This window comes from Saccopteryx leptura, chromosome 7 (genome assembly GCF_036850995.1).
Source record: "Saccopteryx leptura isolate mSacLep1 chromosome 7, mSacLep1_pri_phased_curated, whole genome shotgun sequence".
Taxonomy (NCBI): Eukaryota; Metazoa; Chordata; class Mammalia; order Chiroptera; family Emballonuridae; genus Saccopteryx; species Saccopteryx leptura.
Window position 1 is genome coordinate 83,865,429 of NC_089509.1, and position 21,141 is coordinate 83,886,569.

Consider the following 21,141-nt stretch of genomic DNA (forward strand, 5'->3'; position numbering starts at 1 on the left):
AGGAGTTGGAAGAGTGGGGCTGCTGGGATCCTGGAGGGTGGGGCTATTGGCTCTCTCATAAGAGCAGGGTACCAGTCAGATTCATAGGAAAAGGTGGGGATGGCCCCTACCCCAAAGCCGTAACACTGAGTCACCACTACCATCTGTGTCTGTCCAGATCTCTAAACCCTAGCCCAGGTATCCGACTCCTCAGCAGGGTATGAGCTCTGCAGGCTGGGGTGACAGGAAGTCCAGAGAGTGGGGCTGTTGCATTCTCCCAGACTGATGCCATGAAGTGGGATGCTCTACCCCAAAAGTGTGGGGTCTGCAGTATGAGAGAGGTACTCACCAGAGAAGGTCTGGCAGCTGTCCCATCAGCTATCTCCAGAGTCACAAACTCCAGGCTCTACTCACAGAAATCTAGTCCACTCTGCCCTCCCTCCTCTAGAGCCCAGAGTGACTGGCTGTGAATGAAATTTTGTGTGTTGGCGCTTTAAGAGGACACCTGTGTCTCTAGCCAACTCCCGTCTCTTTCTGAGACAGAATTTGGTTGCTTTTTACAGTCAGATGTTATGTGGGCAGCTCTTCCTGGCTCTGGTGCTCTGGGCTTGGAAGCCAGATGTGGGGTTGAGACCCTACACTCTTCAGGGAGAACCTTTGCAGCTGAGATATCACCCTGGAATCTCAGTCCCTGCACATGAAAGTGGGGTCAGTCCTTTGTACCTTTCTGCCCTTCCTACCAGTCCCTATGTGGCTTCTTCAATAAATCCTTGGTTATAAGACTTCTATTTAGCTAGTCTTCAGTTGGTTATTTGGGCTGATTGTTCTATATTTTAGTTGTAATTCCAGTTTGGTCCTGGGAGGAGGTGAGTGTACTTTTCACCTATTCTGCCGCCATCGTTGATCTTCCCTCCTTAAATTTTATATGCAATTAAAATAGATAATAGGCCTGACCTGTGGTGGCACAGTGGATAAAGCATCCACCTGGAAATGCTGAGGTTGCCGGTTCAAAACCCTGGGCTTGCCTGGTCAAGGCACATATGGGAGTTGATGCTTCCAGCTCCTCCCCCCTTCTCTCTCTCTGTCTCTCTCTCCTCTCTCTCCCTCTCTGTCTCTCTCTCTCTCTCCTCTATAAAAATGAATTAAAAAATAAAATAAAATAGATAATAAAAATGAGTATATGAAATATCTACGAAAATTCATAAAAGTAGATTAGAGGTTACCAGGTACTGGGGTAGGGGATGGGAAGTTACCACTTGATGTATATAGAGCTTCCATTGGGATTACAAAAAAGTTTGGAAATAGTTTTGATGTTAGACAGCATTATGAATATAGTAATTACCACTTAATCGTCCACTTAAAATGGAACATGCAAAGTTACATATATTTTACCATAGTAAATAAAATTTTTTTAACCATGTTTGGTTTATAACTTGTTCAAAACTAATAGAAATTATAGTTAATTTGGGATTCTATTTCCTTCACATGAAAGAGTTCACTAATTCTATACTCTGATCACAAATATGATATAAATACCCAAAGTTGTTCCTTTCAGAAGAGAAATTTGGAAAACTTGAAATATGACCAAAAAAACCAAACAAACCCAGAAATAAGTATTTAAAACAAACTTCTTACTTTAATTGGTTCAGGCTGCATCACAGGTGCAGGCATAGCAATAGCACTTGAAGCATAAACCTGGTGATATGTTGCTTGAACTCCATGATCAGAATAAGGCTATTGTAAAAAAGAAAAGAAATGTATAGCCTTTCATTTTTTAATTCAAAATATTTATCAGCATTACAATGTACTAGGCACTTTGTTATACAACAGAGAAACACAGATGAAAAACATATCCCTATCTTTAACTTATAGACTGATCAGGAACAGACAAGTAGTCAGAATTACCGTAAGTCCTAGGAGACATCAACATATATAGGAGAAAAGAACTCCTTGATTTAGCTTAAGAAAGCTGGGGAGGTGTTCAGGGACAGTTTTCTAGTAGAGCTGATGCTTGAACTGGAAGAATTAGGGAAAGAAGATGGAACAGTGTGTACAAAGGCGTAGAGACAACCAAGAACCCATCTCATTTGGAAGATCTGCACAAGTTGTCTGGTATGGCTGGATGGAAGCATATACCCTAAAAGAGCAAAAGGTAAGGAACAGATGGTGTAAAAGCAGATTTCTGGCTTGTCCAACAGACAGTGGAACCATTTATTGAGATATGAAATATAAGAAAAGCAAGTTTGATGTTTATGTAATTGTGTGTAATGGGTTTGGAGAGAAGTTAGGCTCATAATAAATAAAGTTTGAGGTATTTGTAGTACTTCTGTTAGATGTATCCTGTTGATAGAAAGCTAAATGGCTCTATCTACAATGACATATCACCTCATTCTGATGATAGTCAGAATGGCTATCATCAATAAATCAACAAACAAGTTCTGGCAAGGATGTGGAGAAAAGGGAACCCTCCTGCACTGCTGAAGGGATTGTAGACTGGTGCAGCCACCATAGAAAACAATATGGAGTTACCTCAAAAAATTAAAAGTAGAACTGCCTTATGACCCAGTGATCCCACTTCTAGGAATTTATCTGAAAAAACCCAAAACACTAAAATTTGAAAGAATATATGTACCCCTAGGTTCACTTGGCTATTATATACAATAGCCAAGATTTGGAAGCAGCCCAAGTGTCCATGAGTAGATGAGTGGATACAAAAGCTGTGGTACATTTACACAGTGGTATACTACTCAGTCATAAAAAGAAGACTATCTTACCTTTTGTGACAGCATGGATACACCTGGAGAGCATTATGCTAAATTATGCTAAGAAAGACAGTACCATTTCACTCATATGTGGAATCTAATGAACAAAATGAACTCACAAGCAAAACAGAAACAGACTCACAGATAGAGAGTAGACTGACAGGTATTGGGGGGTGGGCTGAGTAAAGGGGGTGGGAGCGATTGAGTAAAAAAAGGGGGAAAACAGAGAAAAAACTAAAAAACTCAGACATGGACAACACTGTGGTCATTGCTGGGGCCATTCTTAGATGTAAAAGAGGGGAAGAGATTTGAATAAATAAAATAAAAGAGTCCTGAACAAATATTTTTAGAAAAACAAAGAAACACATGTAAGGTGAGGTAGTGAAGATAAATTACTTTGAGACTACTACATACCTCTGTAATTGAAGTTTCCATCAGAGACAGTGGAGGAGGAACACATCCTCCATCTTGTGCAATTTCCATTGGTTGATAAAAAACCTCAGATGGTTGTAGGTATAGGAACTGAGCAGAAGAGGCAGGAGACTGAAACACAAAACCATAGTTCTAATTAAAAAATGATTAGTTATCTTAACTAAACCAAATGATTTACTCAATATGAGAGACATATTTTTTCATATTTTCCTAAAGTTCTTTTTCATTCAGGGATAGCACAGAAGTTTCTCAGCAACAAATTAGGAACTCTGGATTGTTAGAGACTCCAGTTGTATAGATGTCATCAAAGGACTGCATCAACAGTAAGTACTATAAGTTCTTATTACTTCAGAACCTCATATATAAATTCAGATAATTATATTAGTTATATTTATTATATTAATTAACCTATGTTATTTAAGTTGGCATAAATATCTATTCTCAGCTTTGTAACTTCCCACGGAAATGGGAAATGTCAAAAAAAGATTAAATAATTTTTTTGGTGGTAAACTATTTTTTACCAAATTTGAGAGATGGGATATTTATTTGGAAGCATAAAGTCAAGCAAAATCTGAAGGCTAGAGAAATGTTAAAATTTCCACTAATACTAATAGAAAAGAAGTAATTTTTCATGTTTATGTAACACTCATAACTTTCACTTACATGATCTCATTTGATCTTCACAAAATCATATGAAGAAAATACAAAGGTAGAGTAGTATCATTACTTCCACTTTCCAAATAAGGAAGCTGAGAAATCAAATGATTAAATAAACTGCCAAAGGTATCACAGTTAATAAATAAAAAAGAAAGGTCTCTAATCTAGTTCTCCTGACTTCAATATTCATGCAGTCTTCACAAAAGTGCAGTGAAAAAAAGTGAATATTTACCTGAGAAACACCCCACTGCCACTGACCTGGTATACACTGTGCAGGGGCCTAAAATGAAAGAAAAAGACCCCAAGAATGATAAACAAAGGTTAAAACTAGACATCTACATGCCTAAGATGGAGTTGTACCCCTATACCTCAAACCATATAAAAAATTAACTCAAAATGAATTCAAGACCAACATTAAGAGCTGGAACTATAAAATTATTAAAAGAAAACTTAGGTGAAAATCTTTGTGACTGACTCAGGCAAACTGTAAAAATTATGACACCAAAAGCACAAGCAACACTAGACTTCATCAAAATTAAAATCAATGATTTGATTTGGTAAGGATATGAAGACATTAGAATGTTATTCAGCCATAAAAAGGAATGAAATACTGATAAATGCCACCACACAGATAAATGGTGAAACACCATTTATAGTTGGAAGAATCTAGTCACAAAAGACCATATATTTTATTTCATTTAATATATTTTTTTAGGGGTTCAAATAATATTTTTACCTTGAATGCTGATGTTTGAATAACATTGTTAAAAGAGTAAGAAAAGGTAGAAAAATTTTGGGAGGGGCATTTTCCTACATTTTTTCCCTTGTAGAGTTTAATATTAATAAAGAATGACTTCCAAATTGACAATTTTAAGAACATAAAATATTCTTGGCCCTGGCCGGTTGGCTTAGCGGTAGAGCGTCGGCCTAGCGTGCGGAGGACCTGGGTTCGATTCCCGGCCAGGGCACACAGGAGAAGCGCCCATTTGCTTCTCCACCCCTCCGCCGCACTTTCCTCTCTGTCTCTCTCTTCCCCTCCCGCAGCCAAGGCTCCATTGGAGCAAAGATGGCCCGGGCGCTGGGGATGGCTCTGTGGCCTCTGCCCCAGGCGCTAGAGTGGCTCTGGTCGCAATATGGCGACGCCCAGGATGGGCAGAGCATCGCCCCCTGGTGGGCAGAGCGTCGCCCCATGGTGGGCATGCCGGGTGGATCCCGGTCGGGCGCATGCGGGAGTCTGTCTGACTGTCTCTTCCCGTTTCCAGCTTCAGAAAAATGAAAAAAAAAAAAAAAAAAAAAAAGAACATAAAATATTCTTTTTGACAGTAATTAAGAAAAATATCCAAATAAAGGGAAATCAGTAATAACTAAGGGGTACTAAAAAATGTTATTAGTGATACCTACCTGTGATGAAAAGACCACATATTTTAGATTCCACTTATGTGAAATGTCCAGAATAGGCAAATATATTAAGATAGAAAGTAGATTCCTGGTAGCCAAGAGCTGGGGACAGACAGAAAGAGGAGGGACTGCTAATAAACAATATTTTTTTGTTTGTGATAAAAATGATAAAAATTGCAGCATGGTTGCATAACTCTGAATTTAGTAAAAAAAACCCACTATTGCATACTTTAAATCAGTGAATTGTATGGTATGAATTATATCTAAATGAAGCTGTTATTTAAAAAAAAAGGTAACCTTATTTAAGGTACTTACTGTAAGATGATAACATAAAAGACTTTTTCTTAAATTAGTTGTATTATTTCTTAATAATGTTTCATTCTTTACTTACTTTCCATTTTCAATAAAGTCCTTTATTTATTACCAAAGAAAAAAAAAGAATAAGAACACCACATGGATCTACTATCTAAATCCAATCAGTTAGTTTAGTGCTGACCATTTCAACTGCTAATGGGTAACATCTCTGTATTATAATGATGACCAAGATAATGTAAAGTTTATATTCTGTATACTGTATTCAGAAGGGTAGGATAATATATAATTTTTAAAGAAAATATTTTAACAAAAACATCTGAAATAAAATTTATATGTAGATTTTATAAATGAAATCACTATCTACTTATGAAGTGAGAAATACAAAGGAGATATTGATTAAACCATGAATTACCTGATATGAATAATAAAAACTGATAGAGCTATCAATCTTAGAATTTATAAAAAGGAAGAGCAAGGGACTATTCTTATCAAAGTGGGAATTTTAAGGGCGAATGATGATGAGTATATAATTGAAAAGAAATATGTGAAGTGAAATTATTTCTTATAGGATGTTACAAATTGGTACCAGAATCTTTCTTGAGTGTATCTAGGTAACATACTTCTAATTTTATAATGTGTATCAAGTGGAAAACCAAAGTATAAAATTAACCCTTTGAGTAGTACAAATGTCCTCGTGCCTCCTGACCATCCAGAGCAGGGGTCAGGAACCTTTTTGGCTGAGAGAGCCAAGAACGCCACATATTTTAAAATGTAGTTCCATGAGAGCCATACTATATGTTTAACACTAAATATAAGTAAATGTGTATATTTTATGTAAGACCAACACTTTTAAAGTGCAGTAAATCTCTAAATTCTTTTTAATAATGTTGTTATGCTGTTGCTAACCAATGATGAATAAAGTACTTCTTACCATTAATGCGACTCTGGTGCTGCATGGTTTTGCTGATGGCTTTGTAATCTGGTTGATACATGGTGAAGTTAAGCTTCATGCAGGCGTTGAGACTTCCATCCATTAAACATGATCGTAGGTTGGTCTTAACGTTCTTTAGATGTGAGAAAGACTGCTCACATGCATACATAGAGCCAAACATTGTCAGTACAGCAATACCCACATGCTGCAGTGTGTGGTATGTGACAGGAAGCGCGTTCCAAGTTTTGACAATCAGCTGGTCCGCGGGCTGAAGTTTTTTCATTTCTCCCCACTTGTGTCTGCTCGCCAACTCTGCTTGCTGTCATGCAAGTCTTTCCAAATCTTCATTCAGTGACTTGAACTTATTCACCCATGTCTGAGGCCTTCAGGTCAGCAGCTTGTAGCTCAAAAACTCTGATGGAGACACTGGAGATGTAACTCAGGTCGGCGCTGTCCACTGCACACTCGTGTGGATGGGTGATGAACTTAAAAAGACTAGTGTACTCACAAGATTCTCCAAAGCACGCTTTGAATGACTGCAGGAGATTAGATGTGAAGCCTGCTAGCTGCTGGAGATCAAGATGTTGAGCAGGGTCATTTGCTGTGCATGCATCTTTAAACTCTTCCAGTTTTTCAAAGTGTAGTAAACGACCTGTTTCAATGTTGGAGATAAAGTGTTCCAGCTTGTTTTCAAATGCAAACACTGCTTGTTGAGGGATAAAACTGTATTTCCAATGCCTTGCATTTTCACATTGAGCTGGTTCAGATGTTCAGTCATGTCCACGAGATGGTAGAACTTCAGGAGCCACTCAGTGTCAGCTAATTCAGGATGCTCGACGTTTTTCATTTCAAGAAAAGTCTGGATTTCACACAGACAAGCCGCAAAACAGCTGAGCACCTTCCCTCTTGACAACCAACACACATTGCTGTGCAGAAGCAGACCAGGATAATTATTCCCAACTTCATCAAGCAGTGTTTTAAACTGGCGATCATTTAAAGCTCGGGCAACAATCAAGTTGACCACCCGAATGATCAGCGACATCATCTCACCAAGCTGCTCGCCACACATCTAAGCACTAAGCGCCTCCTGATGTAGGATGCAGTGAAAACTTAGGATGGGTCTCTTTTCATTGTCACGAAGAAGCGCTATGAATCCTCTGTTTTTCTCCACCATGCACAGATCACCATCAGTACACACCGAAATAAGTTTATCCATCAGTAGATTTTTTCTTCAGCGAATTCAGTGAAAGACTTGAATAAATCCTTCCCTCTTGTTGTCTCTTTCATAGGCAAAACAGCAAGACTTTCCTCATGTAGTATGTCACCGACAGCATACCTTGCAATCACGCTGAACTGGGATAAATGGCTTACATCTGTTGACTCATCCAAAGCGAGAGAAAAGAATGGTGCTGCATTTATGTCCTTCACTTGTGTTGCCTCAATTTGATTTGCCATCGTGATGGTATAATCGTGAACAGATCTTGCCGACAGAGGCATGTCTTTTATTCATTTGATTATCTTGTCTTTATCTGAAAAGTCGTCCAAAAGTTCATTGGCAACATCAAGCACGAATGTTTTGGCATACTCCCCATCTGTGAATGGCTTTCCGTTTCTCACAATTGCTGTGGTTTGAATGAGAGGAGATGTAAAGGAGAAAGGAAGAAACTAATATAGAGGGAGAAAAGAAAGAGAGAGAGAAAAAAAGAGGGAACCACTAAAAGAAGAAAAAAGAAAAAAGAGGAGAGAGAGAGAGAGAGTTAAGGGTTTTGGAGTGCAACCCTCATAGAGAGAAAGGAAGAGGAAAGAAAAGATAATGGGAGATGTAACACTTATGGGTAGTGTAGTTCAAGGAGAGGAGAGAGTAAGACCGGCAGAGAGTTAATCGGCCAAATTGGAGGAGGAAAAAAAAATATCAAGAATGAAGATAAGAGAAACAAATGAACAAATATAATAAAATGGGATAGGTTATAAAGTCTGCAGATTATTCTTGATTTTGAGAGGTTATCTTCTTGCTTTTTCTTTTCTCTCCCTCTTCCTGGTCGGTGACTCTGTACCCCAGGTTCTGCCCCTTTGGCACGCTCAGGTAGAGGTTTGCAGTTGATAAGTCTCTATGGCGATGTCATGTATTGTGCTTTAGCATTTATAGGCTCCGACAGTGAGAGAGTCCGTGTTCCTGGAGCCTTTCTCCTAGTCTTTCCTTCCTCAATTAGTAGCCTGATAATCCAGCCATGGGGTTGCTGCTGCCTCTGCCTGGATAGTAAGAGGCTCAAAGAGCTGGCAATTCCCCACTCTATTCCCACTCAGCATAGGGCTCTGGGTAAGGCTCAGTCAAGTCAGAGCTGCTAGCATAATCAGGCGGGGCTTCCGCCCACTCAAAGACCTCTGGCTCTGGCACTCTGTCCGGTAACACGGGCGGGCGCCCACTCCCGGGGTGCTTGGAGGAAACTCTCGCTCACTATCTGTGCGCGCAGACCAGGATATCAGGCTGGCAGTCTCACACTCTGAGTGAAACCCCCAACCGCATGGAAAAGTTCCAGCGTTGGAATTGGCTCTCGCTCCGTCCCTGTGCACGGCTTTTGCAAGGCGCTGGGGCGGCCTGAGATTCCGCTTTTGGCCCACACAAAGGCCCCTGACTCTGCCCCTCTGTGTGATAACACGGGCGCACACTGCCGAGGCACTCGGAGGAATCTCTCGCTCACTATCTGCGCGCGCAGACCAGGATATCAGGCCGGCCGCATCTCCCTCTGAGTGAAACCCCCACCAGCACGGAAAAGTTCCACCGTTGGAATTAGTTCTCGCTCCCTCCCCATGCGCGGCTCCCCCAGGGCGCTGGGGCGGCCCGGAGATTCCACTTTCGGCCCACACAAAGGCCTCTGACTGTGCCTCTCTGTGGGATAACACGGGCGCCCACTCCTGGGGCTTTGGACGGAATCTCTCGCCCACTATCTGCGCGCGCCGACCAGGGGATCGGGGAAAATGGCTGCCCCACTTGTCTTTCTTTGTCTGGGTTTGGCACGAGTGTTAGCTTGTATTGCCTGGGTTGCCACAGGAACAGTTTTTCCTTGGCTTGGATCTCCGTGCCACAGCCTGGTTCGGCCGTTTGTGCCGTGGCCTGGATCTATTCACCCCCTTTGCCTGCCTCAGTTTCTATATTCTCAGTTCCCAGTGAAAGCCGCCCTGTTTAGGTTAGTGAGGAAGGCGGAGCATTTCTTACTCCCTATTTCCTTCGGGGTTTGGTTATATATTTAGCCAATTTTTCGCTCGACCATACCTTCGGGTGTATTGCGAAACATCTGGAGGCTCTAAGGATAGGTTTTTCTGTTTCTGGTTGAAGATCTTGTTGAGTTTTGGGGGAGATTTATCGGTATCGCTTCCTACCCCGCCATTACTCTGACGTCATCTCCGTTTCTCACAATTGCTAAAGCACCAGCAAAGCTAGCTGAATTCCTGTAACCTTGTTGGGTCCAAACACAGAGTTGCTGCTGTCTAGCTTGTGCTCTACACAGTAGCTCTTGACATGCTTTCTTCCTGCTGTCTTCCGCTGGATATTTCAATGCAAATGTAGTATGATGTGTGTTGAAGTGCCGCTTTATATTTGACCGTTTCATCAATGCAATTTTATCATTGCATATTAGACACACTGCAGAACCTGCTCTCTCCAAAAAGGTGAATTCCTCTGTCCATTCCTGCTGAAAAGTACGATACTCCACATCTTTTTTTCTTTTAGTCATCTTCTTTGTCAAAAGGGTTTCTGCAATTAGCTAGCTGACTACTTCATTAAAAGGAGGGAAGTTTACTTCCTGACCTCACAACAACCCGTGTACCTTACGCATTATCCAATAAAAATTTGGTGTTGTCCCAGAGGAGAGCTGTGATTGGCTCCAGCCACCCACAACCATGAACATGAGCAGTAGGAAATGAATCGATTATAATACATGAGAATGTTTTATATTTTTAACGTTATTTTTTAAATTAAAGATTTGTCTGAGAACAAGATGCAGCCATCAAAAGAGCCATATCTGGCTTGTGAGCCATAGGTTCCCAACCCCTGTTCTATACCATTTTATATAAGGAACTTAAGCACCCAAAGATTTTGGTATTCACTGGGGTGGGAGTTGGAGATCCTGAAACCAATCTTCAGAACTCAAACAGTAAACTCGGATATTTGCAATGGTGAGATTTAGCCAGTTCGCACCAGTTTGGCAGAACTGATACCTAATTTTTTGTTAAGTTCGGCGATCTGGTTGTTGAAATGGCACTTGTAATCAGGGTTCTCTCTAAGGTGGGCACCTGGGTAGCTGCCTGATGAGGAAATTACAAATTTATATTCCTTACTTTTTTCTAACGTTCATCTTGCAACAGCATATTCTAAGCGCCCGTAGTAATGTTCATTCCATCCACTGGTGAAAAATTTGATGGAACTATGCTTGTAATATTTATTTATTCATTTCATAAAACTCGTTATACGTTTGATGAAATACTGCATTTTAATTCCCTCATGTTTGTTATTCAGTAAACAAACATATAATGGAAAAAGTGCCAAACAACCAGGGGTGACAAGCTGTCATGGAAATATCTTAAATAACAGTTTTACACCAGATAGAAGGTGACAGAAGACAATTTAACTTTGGGGGAGGTGTATACAGCACAATCAAATGTCAAAATAATCTAGAGATATTTTCTCTCAACATATGTACCCTGATTTATCAATGTCACTGCATTAAATTTAATAATAAAAAAATAACAGTTTTACTGTTTTTTTGTCATGTATTTCTAAATATTTCTTCATTAATATTTTATTTTTATTTCATTTTTTTGTGACAGAGATAGAGAGGCAGAGAGAGGGACAGATAGGGACCAACAGAAGGGAGATGAGAAGCATCAATTCTTCGTTGAGGCTCCTTAGTTTGTTCATTGATTGCTTTCTCATATGTGCCTTGTTCAGGGCGCTACAGTAGAGTGAGTGACCCTTTGCTCAAGTCAGTGACCTTGGGCTTCAAGCCAGCGACCTTTGGGTTCAAGGCAGTGATCATGGGGTCATGTCTATGATCTCATTCTTAAATCAGAGACCCTGTGCTCAAGCCTGATGAGCCTCCTCTCAAGCCAGCAACCTTGGGGGTTCAAACCTGGGTCTACTACATCCCAGTCTGACACTCTATCCACTGTGCTACCACCTGTTCAGGCTCATTAATATTTTAAAACTTTTTTTTATAACATAATCTAGCTTTTGTACCTTTTTTATTTACTTAAATATTAAATACATGAAATAATAAACTACCTTCCAGTATATCATTTTTTAAATATTTAAAATGGTTATTAGGGCATAGAACCAGTTGTTAAATTATTTGAATCCCCCCACTGGATATCTGAATGTGTGGTAGAGGTCAGTGCCCCTAATCTCAGTGTTCAAGGGTCAATTGTATATTAAATATAATAACAAGATAGTGATATAATATTAACAGTAACATTAGAAAACCAGTCTGTGGTCCCCAATATTTGTATCTTACTTTGGGAATTATTGCCAAGGACTTTTTAGATTAAATGTTAGCCAGGGGAGCAAAACTGACCTCATTACATTTCATAAAAGGAAGCAAACAGTCCATCTTCCTGTATAACATTGTTTAGTTGTCTCAAAAAAACCCCCCACTGCTACCAAGGCTTAGCTTTCTCTTTGATTTTCAGAGTATTTTCAGGAGAAAGAATAAAATGAAGATTACCGGAAGAGGACTAAAATTATCAAGGAGAATTTTCACTATAATTGAATGTTTACCTGATAGTGATATGCAGACTGCTGATAAACAGGCTGTGTTACCATCACAGGGGAACCAGATATAGAACGTGACTGTAAGAGAAAAAAAAAATTTTAGGCAAAATTCTTTAAAATAGTTTATAATAAAATTTATCTCAAGTTGTTACTTACACCTAATCAATTTATGGATTATGATTGGAAATGTAATTTTTCCACCCTTTATTGAAACTACAAACTCCACTTAAGTCTATTAAAACCATCACAGTTTCCTACTTCCACATGGTTTCATTTCCATAATAATGCTAAAACCACCACCTGGAAAGTTGGTTTTAATCCACAGATTATGAAAATATAGTTCTAAGAGAATATTCAGAGGAAAATGGCAGCTGGACTTAAGGTGTAGTTACAGTGTAGTTAAGTTTAATGTTTACATAGCATTTAGAACTGACTGAATAGTCATAGCTTATTTTGCCACTGACTTTCTATTATTTACATATAATCAATACCTATTTCCTTGTTATACATTTAGGTAAAGCAAGTACATCATTTATTGAAGTATTTGTCAAATTCTATTGTATTAATTTGACATTTAAATGATTTAATAATTTCTAACACAAATTATTCAAAGTAATAGAGTAAACCCCCAAATTTAAAACCAGATCATTAATAAAACAGGCAAGTTGTATGACAAGATAGGTAAAATAGGCTTTAATTATAGCAATTAAAATTTATTTTCTGGCTCTGGCCAGTTGGCTCAGTGGTAGAGTGTTGGCCCAGCATGTGGATGTCCTGGGTTCGATTCCTGGTCAGGGCACACAGGAGAAGTGCCCATCTGCTTCTCTACTCCTCCCCCTCTTGTTTCTCTCTCTCTCTCTCCTCCTCCCCATCTGGAGTCATGGCTCAATTGGAGCAAGTTGGCCCAGGGTGCTGAGGATGGCTCCATGGCCTCTGCCTCAGGTGCTAAAAAAATGGCTCTGGTTGCAACAGAGCAAGGGCCCCAGATGGGCAAAGCATCACACCCTAGTGGGCTTGCCGGGTGGATCCCGGGTGGGTACGTGCGGGAGTCTGTCTCTGCCTCCCCTCCTCTCACTAAAAAATAAAAATAAATAAAAAAAAATATTTTTTAACATGAAATCTAATTCACATTGTTTTAATGTTTGCTCCCAAAACTAAGGAAAAGTATCATAGGTTTGCACAATTTGCAGACTATATTTGTTACTGAATTTGTACCACAGATTAACATTAGAAAACAAAAATTTATTAATAGATTAAAGGAGGTAAAAACATGGTAATCTCAGCAAATATAGAAATAAATCTGTTAAATTTAATAGCCTTTCATGAGAAAAACCATTAGCAAACAGAATAGAAATTAACTTCCTTAAATGACTTAGGCATTAATTATTAACTATACTAGTATGACTTTGTCCTGTGAAGGAATATTTGGCAGTATTTTTGGTTTTCATAAATGTAGGGAGGCTGAGACTAATAAACATCCTACAACATACAGGACAGCCTCCCACAACTAAGAATCATCTAAGCCATAGTGCTGAAACTGAAAAACCCTGGTTAAAATGAAGAGTATCTTTAAAAACATACAGTGTGAGTCTGTGTGTGTATAAAATATGTGTGTATAAATATAATATTAACAGTGAATCACTGAATTCATTTTCTCTTTCAAGAACAAGATCATTGTGTCACTGCATAAATATTGTAGCAACTGCCAGTACAATAACTCAATGGGAAAAAAATGAGAAACAAAAGAACAGAAGGTATACCGTGTCATAAATGATTGTCTCTATGAGTTTGGCAGTTTAAATATCAACATTTAAAAATCAGAAAGCATTAGTAAACACCAGCCACAATTTATTAGAAAATGTGATTTAAAAATATATACCACTTATTAAAAGCAACAAAAACTATAGAGTACTTTAGAATAAATCCAACAAAAAATGTATCAGAGTTCTTATGGAGAAAGAAAATTTGACTGATGACCTAAATAAGAGTCATTAATGGAAAAAATTTTAAATACCCAAATATCCCAAATTAATCTATATATTTAATTAAATTCTACTAAAAACCCAACAAAGGCTTTTCACAGAACTGAACTAGCTGAATTATAAACTTTGTATTTATAAAAGCAAAGACTTAAAGACAGATGAAAGACTCCTAAAGAATAAAGTAAGAGAACTGTCCTAGTAGATTTTAGGACTCATTATAAAGCAATAGGAATTTAAAAAAAATGGGCAGGGCAGACAAATACACCAGAAAGAGACTACTTGCACATAGAAATGTGGCATTTGATAGAGGGTTCATTTCAAAACAGTGAAAGAGACTAGATTAATCAATACATAAACTCCAGATTTAAGATCTAGATGTGAAAAACAGCAACATCACAGTATTTTTAAAATAAAATATATAATATCTGTATTCTTGAAATAAAGACAAAAAGACTCTAAAAGGTGAAACCATAAAAGGAAACATTAATATATTTATTTGTCAACATAAAAACAAAAAACTTATGTATGATAAAGAAATCATAAAGTTAATGGACAAGCCACAAATTAAAAGATAGTTATAAAATTCATATAATGAACAAAAAATAAGACAAATAAGCCCAATTAAAAAATGGACAAAGGATATGAAGAGGTAGTTCATAGAAGAAACTGAAATTGCCAATAAATATAAGAAAATATGTTCAGTCTTACCAGTGCCTAGGCAAATGAAATGTAAAACATGATACTATTTCATAATAATATCGACAAAAATATAAAAATCTAGTAAACTAAAGGACTGGCAGATTATGGGGAAACTGAAGCTCTCAAACTGTTAACTAAAGTGTAACTATTTGGCAACATCTACTCGGAGATGTGAATATTTACAAATGTGAAATTCTATTTCTGTGCATACCACAGCATAGATCCAGGTTGGGGAACACAGAAATTTTCCAGTGGTACATAAGCATGAATTAGTTTAACAGTATTAACTTTCAAATGTTAAATTTCACATGTACTGCCTGATTCAATCTGTGAATGTGCTGGTGTATGATGAATTCTCTTCAAACTCTCCTTTTGCTTCATTATTAAAGGCACCCTTTCTAACTCTTTCTGGATCTTGCTATACTGCTTTCTGGAATGTAAACACCAAAGGGCATCAAACAAATAGATAATTCAAGAAGTCAGTGCTGCCTGACAAGGTGGTGGCACAGTAGATAAAGCATTGGCCTGGGATTCTGAGGACCCCACTTTGAAACTCTGAGGTCGCTGGCTTGAGTGAGGGCTCATCCGGTGTGAGCTTGGGCTCACCAGCTTGAGCACGGGGTTGCTGGCTTGATTGTGGGGTTGCCAGCTTGAGCATGGGATCACAGACATAACCCCATGGTCTCTGGCTTGAAGTTCAAGGTCACTGGCTTGAAGCCCAAGGTCACTGGCCTGAGCAAGGAAGGGCTCACTGGCTTGGCTAGAGCTCCCATCCCGTCAAGGCACATATGAGAAGGCAATCAATCAACAACTAAAAAGTGCCGCAACTATGAGTTGATGCTTCTCAGTCTCCTTTCCTGTCTGTCTCTCTCTTGCTTAAAAAAAAAAAAAAAAAAAAGGCAATGCCTTTGAGAAAAAGGAAAGAACAAAGCAAAATGATCTTGGATAAGATATACTAAAGGAGAGATACCTTTTTTATCCAGTGAGAAAAATAAATTACGTGATGGTCAAAGGGATATATATTAACTCATTTATTTGAACTTAAAAATAAAGTCAGAATTTTAAAACAGAACCTAAATATTGATTTTCCAGTATTAGGTTGACTAATTTTGTTAACTGAGTTACAAAAATTTTCCATACTTCCTTTTCCTTTTTTAAAAAATAAGATATAATTGACATAAAACACTCTATTTGTTTCATGTGTATACCATAACAATTTGATATATGTATATATTTGAAAGGATCACCACAGTAAGTCTAGTTAACATCTATTACTACACATAGCACATGTCCCATTCTCAAAATCCATAGCTACAAAATTTTATAGAATTACATCTAAAGCAAACCTATAGAATATAATATTCTTAGATTATTTAAAATTATGATAAATTTCAGATACCAACTTAAAAATGAGAGCATTCATAATTTTTTTCAAAAAAATTTAGGACATATAAGCAAAAAACTTTGAAGACTACTGTCTTAGACAAACACAAGATTTGGATGTTCATTTTAGTCTTGTTTATAGAAAAAAGTTAAAATGTCCCTCAATTAAGGAATATACACTCATACAATGGAATATTATAAAGTTTTAAATAGATATATTAAAACCAATATAGTTTAATCTCAAAAACTTATTTATATAGTGTTTAAAAACCACCCAAAGTAATACTATATATTAAGTATTTATATATACCTACATTTGTAGTAAAAACATATAAAATAAACAGGAAAGGTATTCTTGTTACCTCTGAGGAGGAAGAGGGTAAGAGAATAAGGCAAGAAAACTTTACCTAAATTTATCATATTTTATTCTCTCCATTAAAAATACTTAAGTTAAATATGGCAAAATGTTAACATATAGTAAACTTGAATGGTAGCCACATGGCTATTATATTATTATGTGTACTTGTCTGTGGTTAACATGTTTCAGAAATAAAATATTTAAAAAACTAATAGTAATAGATGGAAACTTATTTTAAAATGAAGTTACTTACAGGCCAAGGTGGTGAAACAGAAGTTACCTCTGGAGTATGAAAATAAGCAACACCATTATGGTAAGTGTAAGGATATCCAGTTGAAGTTGTTAGATACATTGTTCCAGCTGCAGGCATTAAACTGGAACCTAAAGTAAAGATTGAGTAATAATAATTGAAATGTTAAATTTAACTTTAAAGAATGTAATTTCTGAACACAGAAAAATGTTTCTGTTAACACCTAAATAGCTATAATAAAAATTAAAAGTTATGTTTTTATTTATTTTTTTTTGTATTTTTCTGAAATTGGAAACAGGAGGCAGTCAGACAGACTCCCCGCATGTGCCCACCCGGCATGCCCACCTGGGGGCAATGCTCCGCCCATCTGGGGCATTGCTCTGCTGCAACCAGAGGCATTCTAGCGCCTGAGGCAGAGGCCATAGCGCCCGGGCCAACTTTGCTCCAATGGAGCCTTGGCTGCGGGAGGGGAAGAGAGAGACAGAGAGGAAGGAGAGGGGGAGGAGTGGAGAAGCAGATGGACGCTTCTCCTGTGTGCCCTAGCCAGGAATCGAACCCAGGACTCCTGCACGCCAGGCCGACGCTCTACCACTGAGCCATCTGGCCATGGCCAAAAGTTATGTTATTTTTTAATTCTTGATGTTAAAGTCTCTGAAGTATACGTATGTATTTTCAAACTTATTACATTTGAGCTTTTATTAGCTTAAGGTGAATAAAAAAGAAATAAGTGTAGTAAGGAATACTAAAAGAAAATAAAATACAAAGCTTAATTTAGACTATCAGCAAAGTCATTATTTTTACAAACATAAATTATATATTGAATATAATTTTTATTATTTTTTTTGTGTGACAGAGACAGAGAGAGAATCAGAGAGAGGAACAGATAGGGACAGACAGGAAGGGAGAGAGATAAGCATCAATCAAATCAATTCTTCGTTGCGGCTCCTTAGCTGTTCACTGATTACTTTTTCATGTGCTTTGATGGGAGGGTGCGACAACAGAGTAAGTGACCCCTTGCTCAAGCCAGCGACCTTGGGCTCAAGCCAGCAACCTTGGCCTTCAAGCCAGAGACCTTTTGGGCTCAAGCTAGCGACCATGGGGTCATGTCTATGATCCCACACTCAAGCCAGTGACCTCGGGGTTTTGAACCTGGGTCTTCTGTGTCCCAGTCCAACATTCTATCCCCTGTGCCACCACCTGGTCAGGCTAAATTATATATAATTTCTTTTACTATACAGACACTGTAGTGAAGTTCCTAAGACTTCAGTAAGATCTTTTATTTGTAAAAGACTAAAGATGAGGGAGGCAGTGAGGTTGGAGGAGATTCTACTTTCTTGAAGACATTTTGATTCCACTCTACAAATTCTTTGCATCTACTGATAGGCAAGCCTTCATTCATGTTATGACTTTCTTTTATGCTCTAGTCTTCTTTTGCTACAACTGATGCTGTTATAAACATGACCACAAATCTTCATATAAATAGTCTTGGGTCCCCATCTCTTTTCCCAGGCCAAGTTATGTAAACTTCTTCCCCAAAATTAGAAAAAAAAAATTTTTTTTTTAGTCAGGAGGCAACTTAAAAAATTTAGATGAGCCAAGTTGGACTAAGCACTTGACTAGCAAGTTTGTGTAAAGTACGTGTACTGTCGAGTTTCATGATTTTGCTCCCCTCCAAAGATCATCAAGAAACCAATTTTATCTGTTAAATAAGTAAATAAAATTTGATAAATACTATTATGAGGCATTGAACTAGGCCTTGGTGATACAGTCAGAAAAGAAAAAAAATGGGACATGCCATGGGCTTTATCTTCATAGAGGTTCTGGTGGGGACAGTCACTAGCTAATTACATAATTAATTAATTATATTAAATACAATTTTGATAAGTACACAAAGAGGTAGTACAGGATATTTTACTGGCTAATATAGGATGCTAGGCTGAACATTTGGGCTGGGCTTTAAAAAAATGAATGGAGCCCTAGTCAGTTTGCTCAATGGTAGGATGTTGGCCTATCATGTGGATGTCCCGGGTTTAATTTCCAGTCAGGGCACACAAGAGAGGTAACCATCTGCTTTTCCAACCCTCCCCTTCTCTCTCTCTCTACCCCTCCTATAGCCATGGCTTGATTAGTTCAGTGAGTTTGCCCCAGGCAAGGAGGATGGCTTTTGGAGCCTCTGCCTCAGGTGCTAAAAATAGCTAGGTTGCTGAGCAACCATCAAGGGGGGATGGGGAGAAGATGGGCAGAGCACCCCCAGAAGGGCTTGCCAGGTGGATCCTGGTTGGGATAATCCTGTTTCTCTGTCACCCCTCCTCTCACTTAAAAAAAATGAATGGGACTGACAGCTGTCAGAGGGGAGGGGGTTAGGGGGGACTGGATGAAAGAAGGTGAAGAGATGAAGCAAAAATAAATAAATTAATATATGTATCACACACACATATAACACATAGACACAGACAATAAATAGTGTGGTGATAGCTGGGGTAGGTGGAGGTAGGCAAAGGGGAAAATGGGGATGGAAAAAGACTCTGCTTGGGGCAATGGACGCATGATGCAGTGTGCAGATGATGTTTTAATGAGTTGTACACTTGAAACCTGTACCTCAATAAATTCAATAATAATTAAAAAAACAAATGGGATGGGAATGAGATGGCAAAGAGCATTCTAGGTAAAGGAAACAGTACAGTATTTCAGGAGTACGGTATGTCCTAAAACTGAGAGGAGGATAGATGGCTAAAGCATGGAAAGAAAAGAAAAGTATCTCAAAATAAGCAAAGAATAACACAATAGAATATGCACTTTTGAAAGGTCACTCTGGCTAACTTGTGTATGCTGGGCTGGAGGGTAGAAAGATTAGATTCAGAAAGCCCAGTTAGGAGGCTTTTCCAGTAATCAAGGTAAGCAAAGAGGGTATTTGGTACTAGAATGCTGGTAATGGGGATGGAAAAAAAAGTTACAGATTTGAGAAAAGTTTGAGGTAAGAATACCTTTTATTTTATAGTACTTTTAATACTCATTATATCTTTTTTAAAAAGTAAGAACAACTTTGGAGTTTAGGAGGACTGGGTCTGAAGGCTAATAAGACTATCATTTAGTTAAGTCATTTAATGCTACTTTTCTCAAATTTGGGCATGGGATAGTATACCAAGAAATATGAAAAGGCACAGAATAAACAAGATGATCTTCCTACAGAATCAGTTTTTTTCAAATAATTATGTCTAGGAAACATTTTTAATATGAAAATAAACAATACAATATTATAGAACAGAATGCAAATTGTGTGTGATACTTACATAGAACATGAGACTTTAAAGAAAAAATTTTAATTCTGGTTTGCTTCATTGGTTTAAGATCCATAACATGACAATATTAACCCTTCTCTACTAAGAGTATTTCAGCAGAAATGTTTCTAAAACAATGACTTCACCTTTCTAAGACTGAATTTTCTATATATAAAATAGAGCTAATGCCTGACCTGTGGTTGCGCAGTGGATAAAAGCGTCGACCTGGAAATGCTGAGGTCACCGGTTCGAAACCCTGGGCTTGCCTGGTCAAGGCACATATGGGAGTTGATGCTTCCAGCTCCTCCCCACCTTCTCTCTCTCTCTCTCTCTCTCTCTCTCTCTCTCTCTCTCCCTTTCTCTCTCCTCTCTAAAATGAATAAAAAGAATTTAAAAAAAATAGAGCTAATAATACCTTATGGGTTGTTATAAAGATTAAATGAAATAAATGAAAACCTGTAACACTGACCCTTTCACTGAATAGTTCTTTATTGTCTTCATTTGTTTGGAAGTATGTTTTATTTTTAACAGCTTGTGGGTCATAACATGAACATTACCACCTGTGCATACTCCTGGTAATAACAGGTTTCTAAAAAACCATTAATACATAGTACAGCTTAACTCTTGCAACTAAATACAGTAGTCTAAAAATATTCAGTATTCTGCCATATTAGTGCTTTCCATTTTGAAGTATCACAATCTATTAATTTTTTAACAGATGTAAAATAACTACCTAATGTTTTAAACATTCCAGTAGTCAGTATGACAGAGATGAAGAATAAGAAAATTTAATTACTAATTTTATGTGAAGTTGCTTCTTGTAGCTGAATACTGTTAGAGATTTTAATAAATATTATAGGTAAAAACGATCAAGATACCTAATTTAATAAATGGAAAGAGTGAGGGAAAAAAAAGAGGAGAGTTGAAAGCATAACAGAAATTGACGAAGGCAC

At 37.9% G+C, this 21,141-nt stretch overlaps 1 protein-coding gene across 1 annotated transcript in view; it reads right to left on the bottom strand.

Annotated features, from left to right (window-relative positions):
- Nucleotides 1–1,596: 1,596 nt before the first annotated feature.
- Nucleotides 1,597–21,141, bottom strand: part of BOLL (boule homolog, RNA binding protein) — a 40,710-nt gene continuing 21,165 nt past the window's right edge. The window contains exons 6-10 of the mRNA XM_066344877.1: nt 16,914–17,041; nt 12,245–12,316; nt 4,063–4,110; nt 3,156–3,284; nt 1,597–1,713 (exon numbers count right to left, since the gene is read on the bottom strand). Of these exons, the coding sequence (XP_066200974.1) occupies nt 1,597–1,713; nt 3,156–3,284; nt 4,063–4,110; nt 12,245–12,316; nt 16,914–17,041 (494 nt within the window). The remainder of the gene's footprint in view (nt 1,714–3,155; nt 3,285–4,062; nt 4,111–12,244; nt 12,317–16,913; nt 17,042–21,141) is intronic.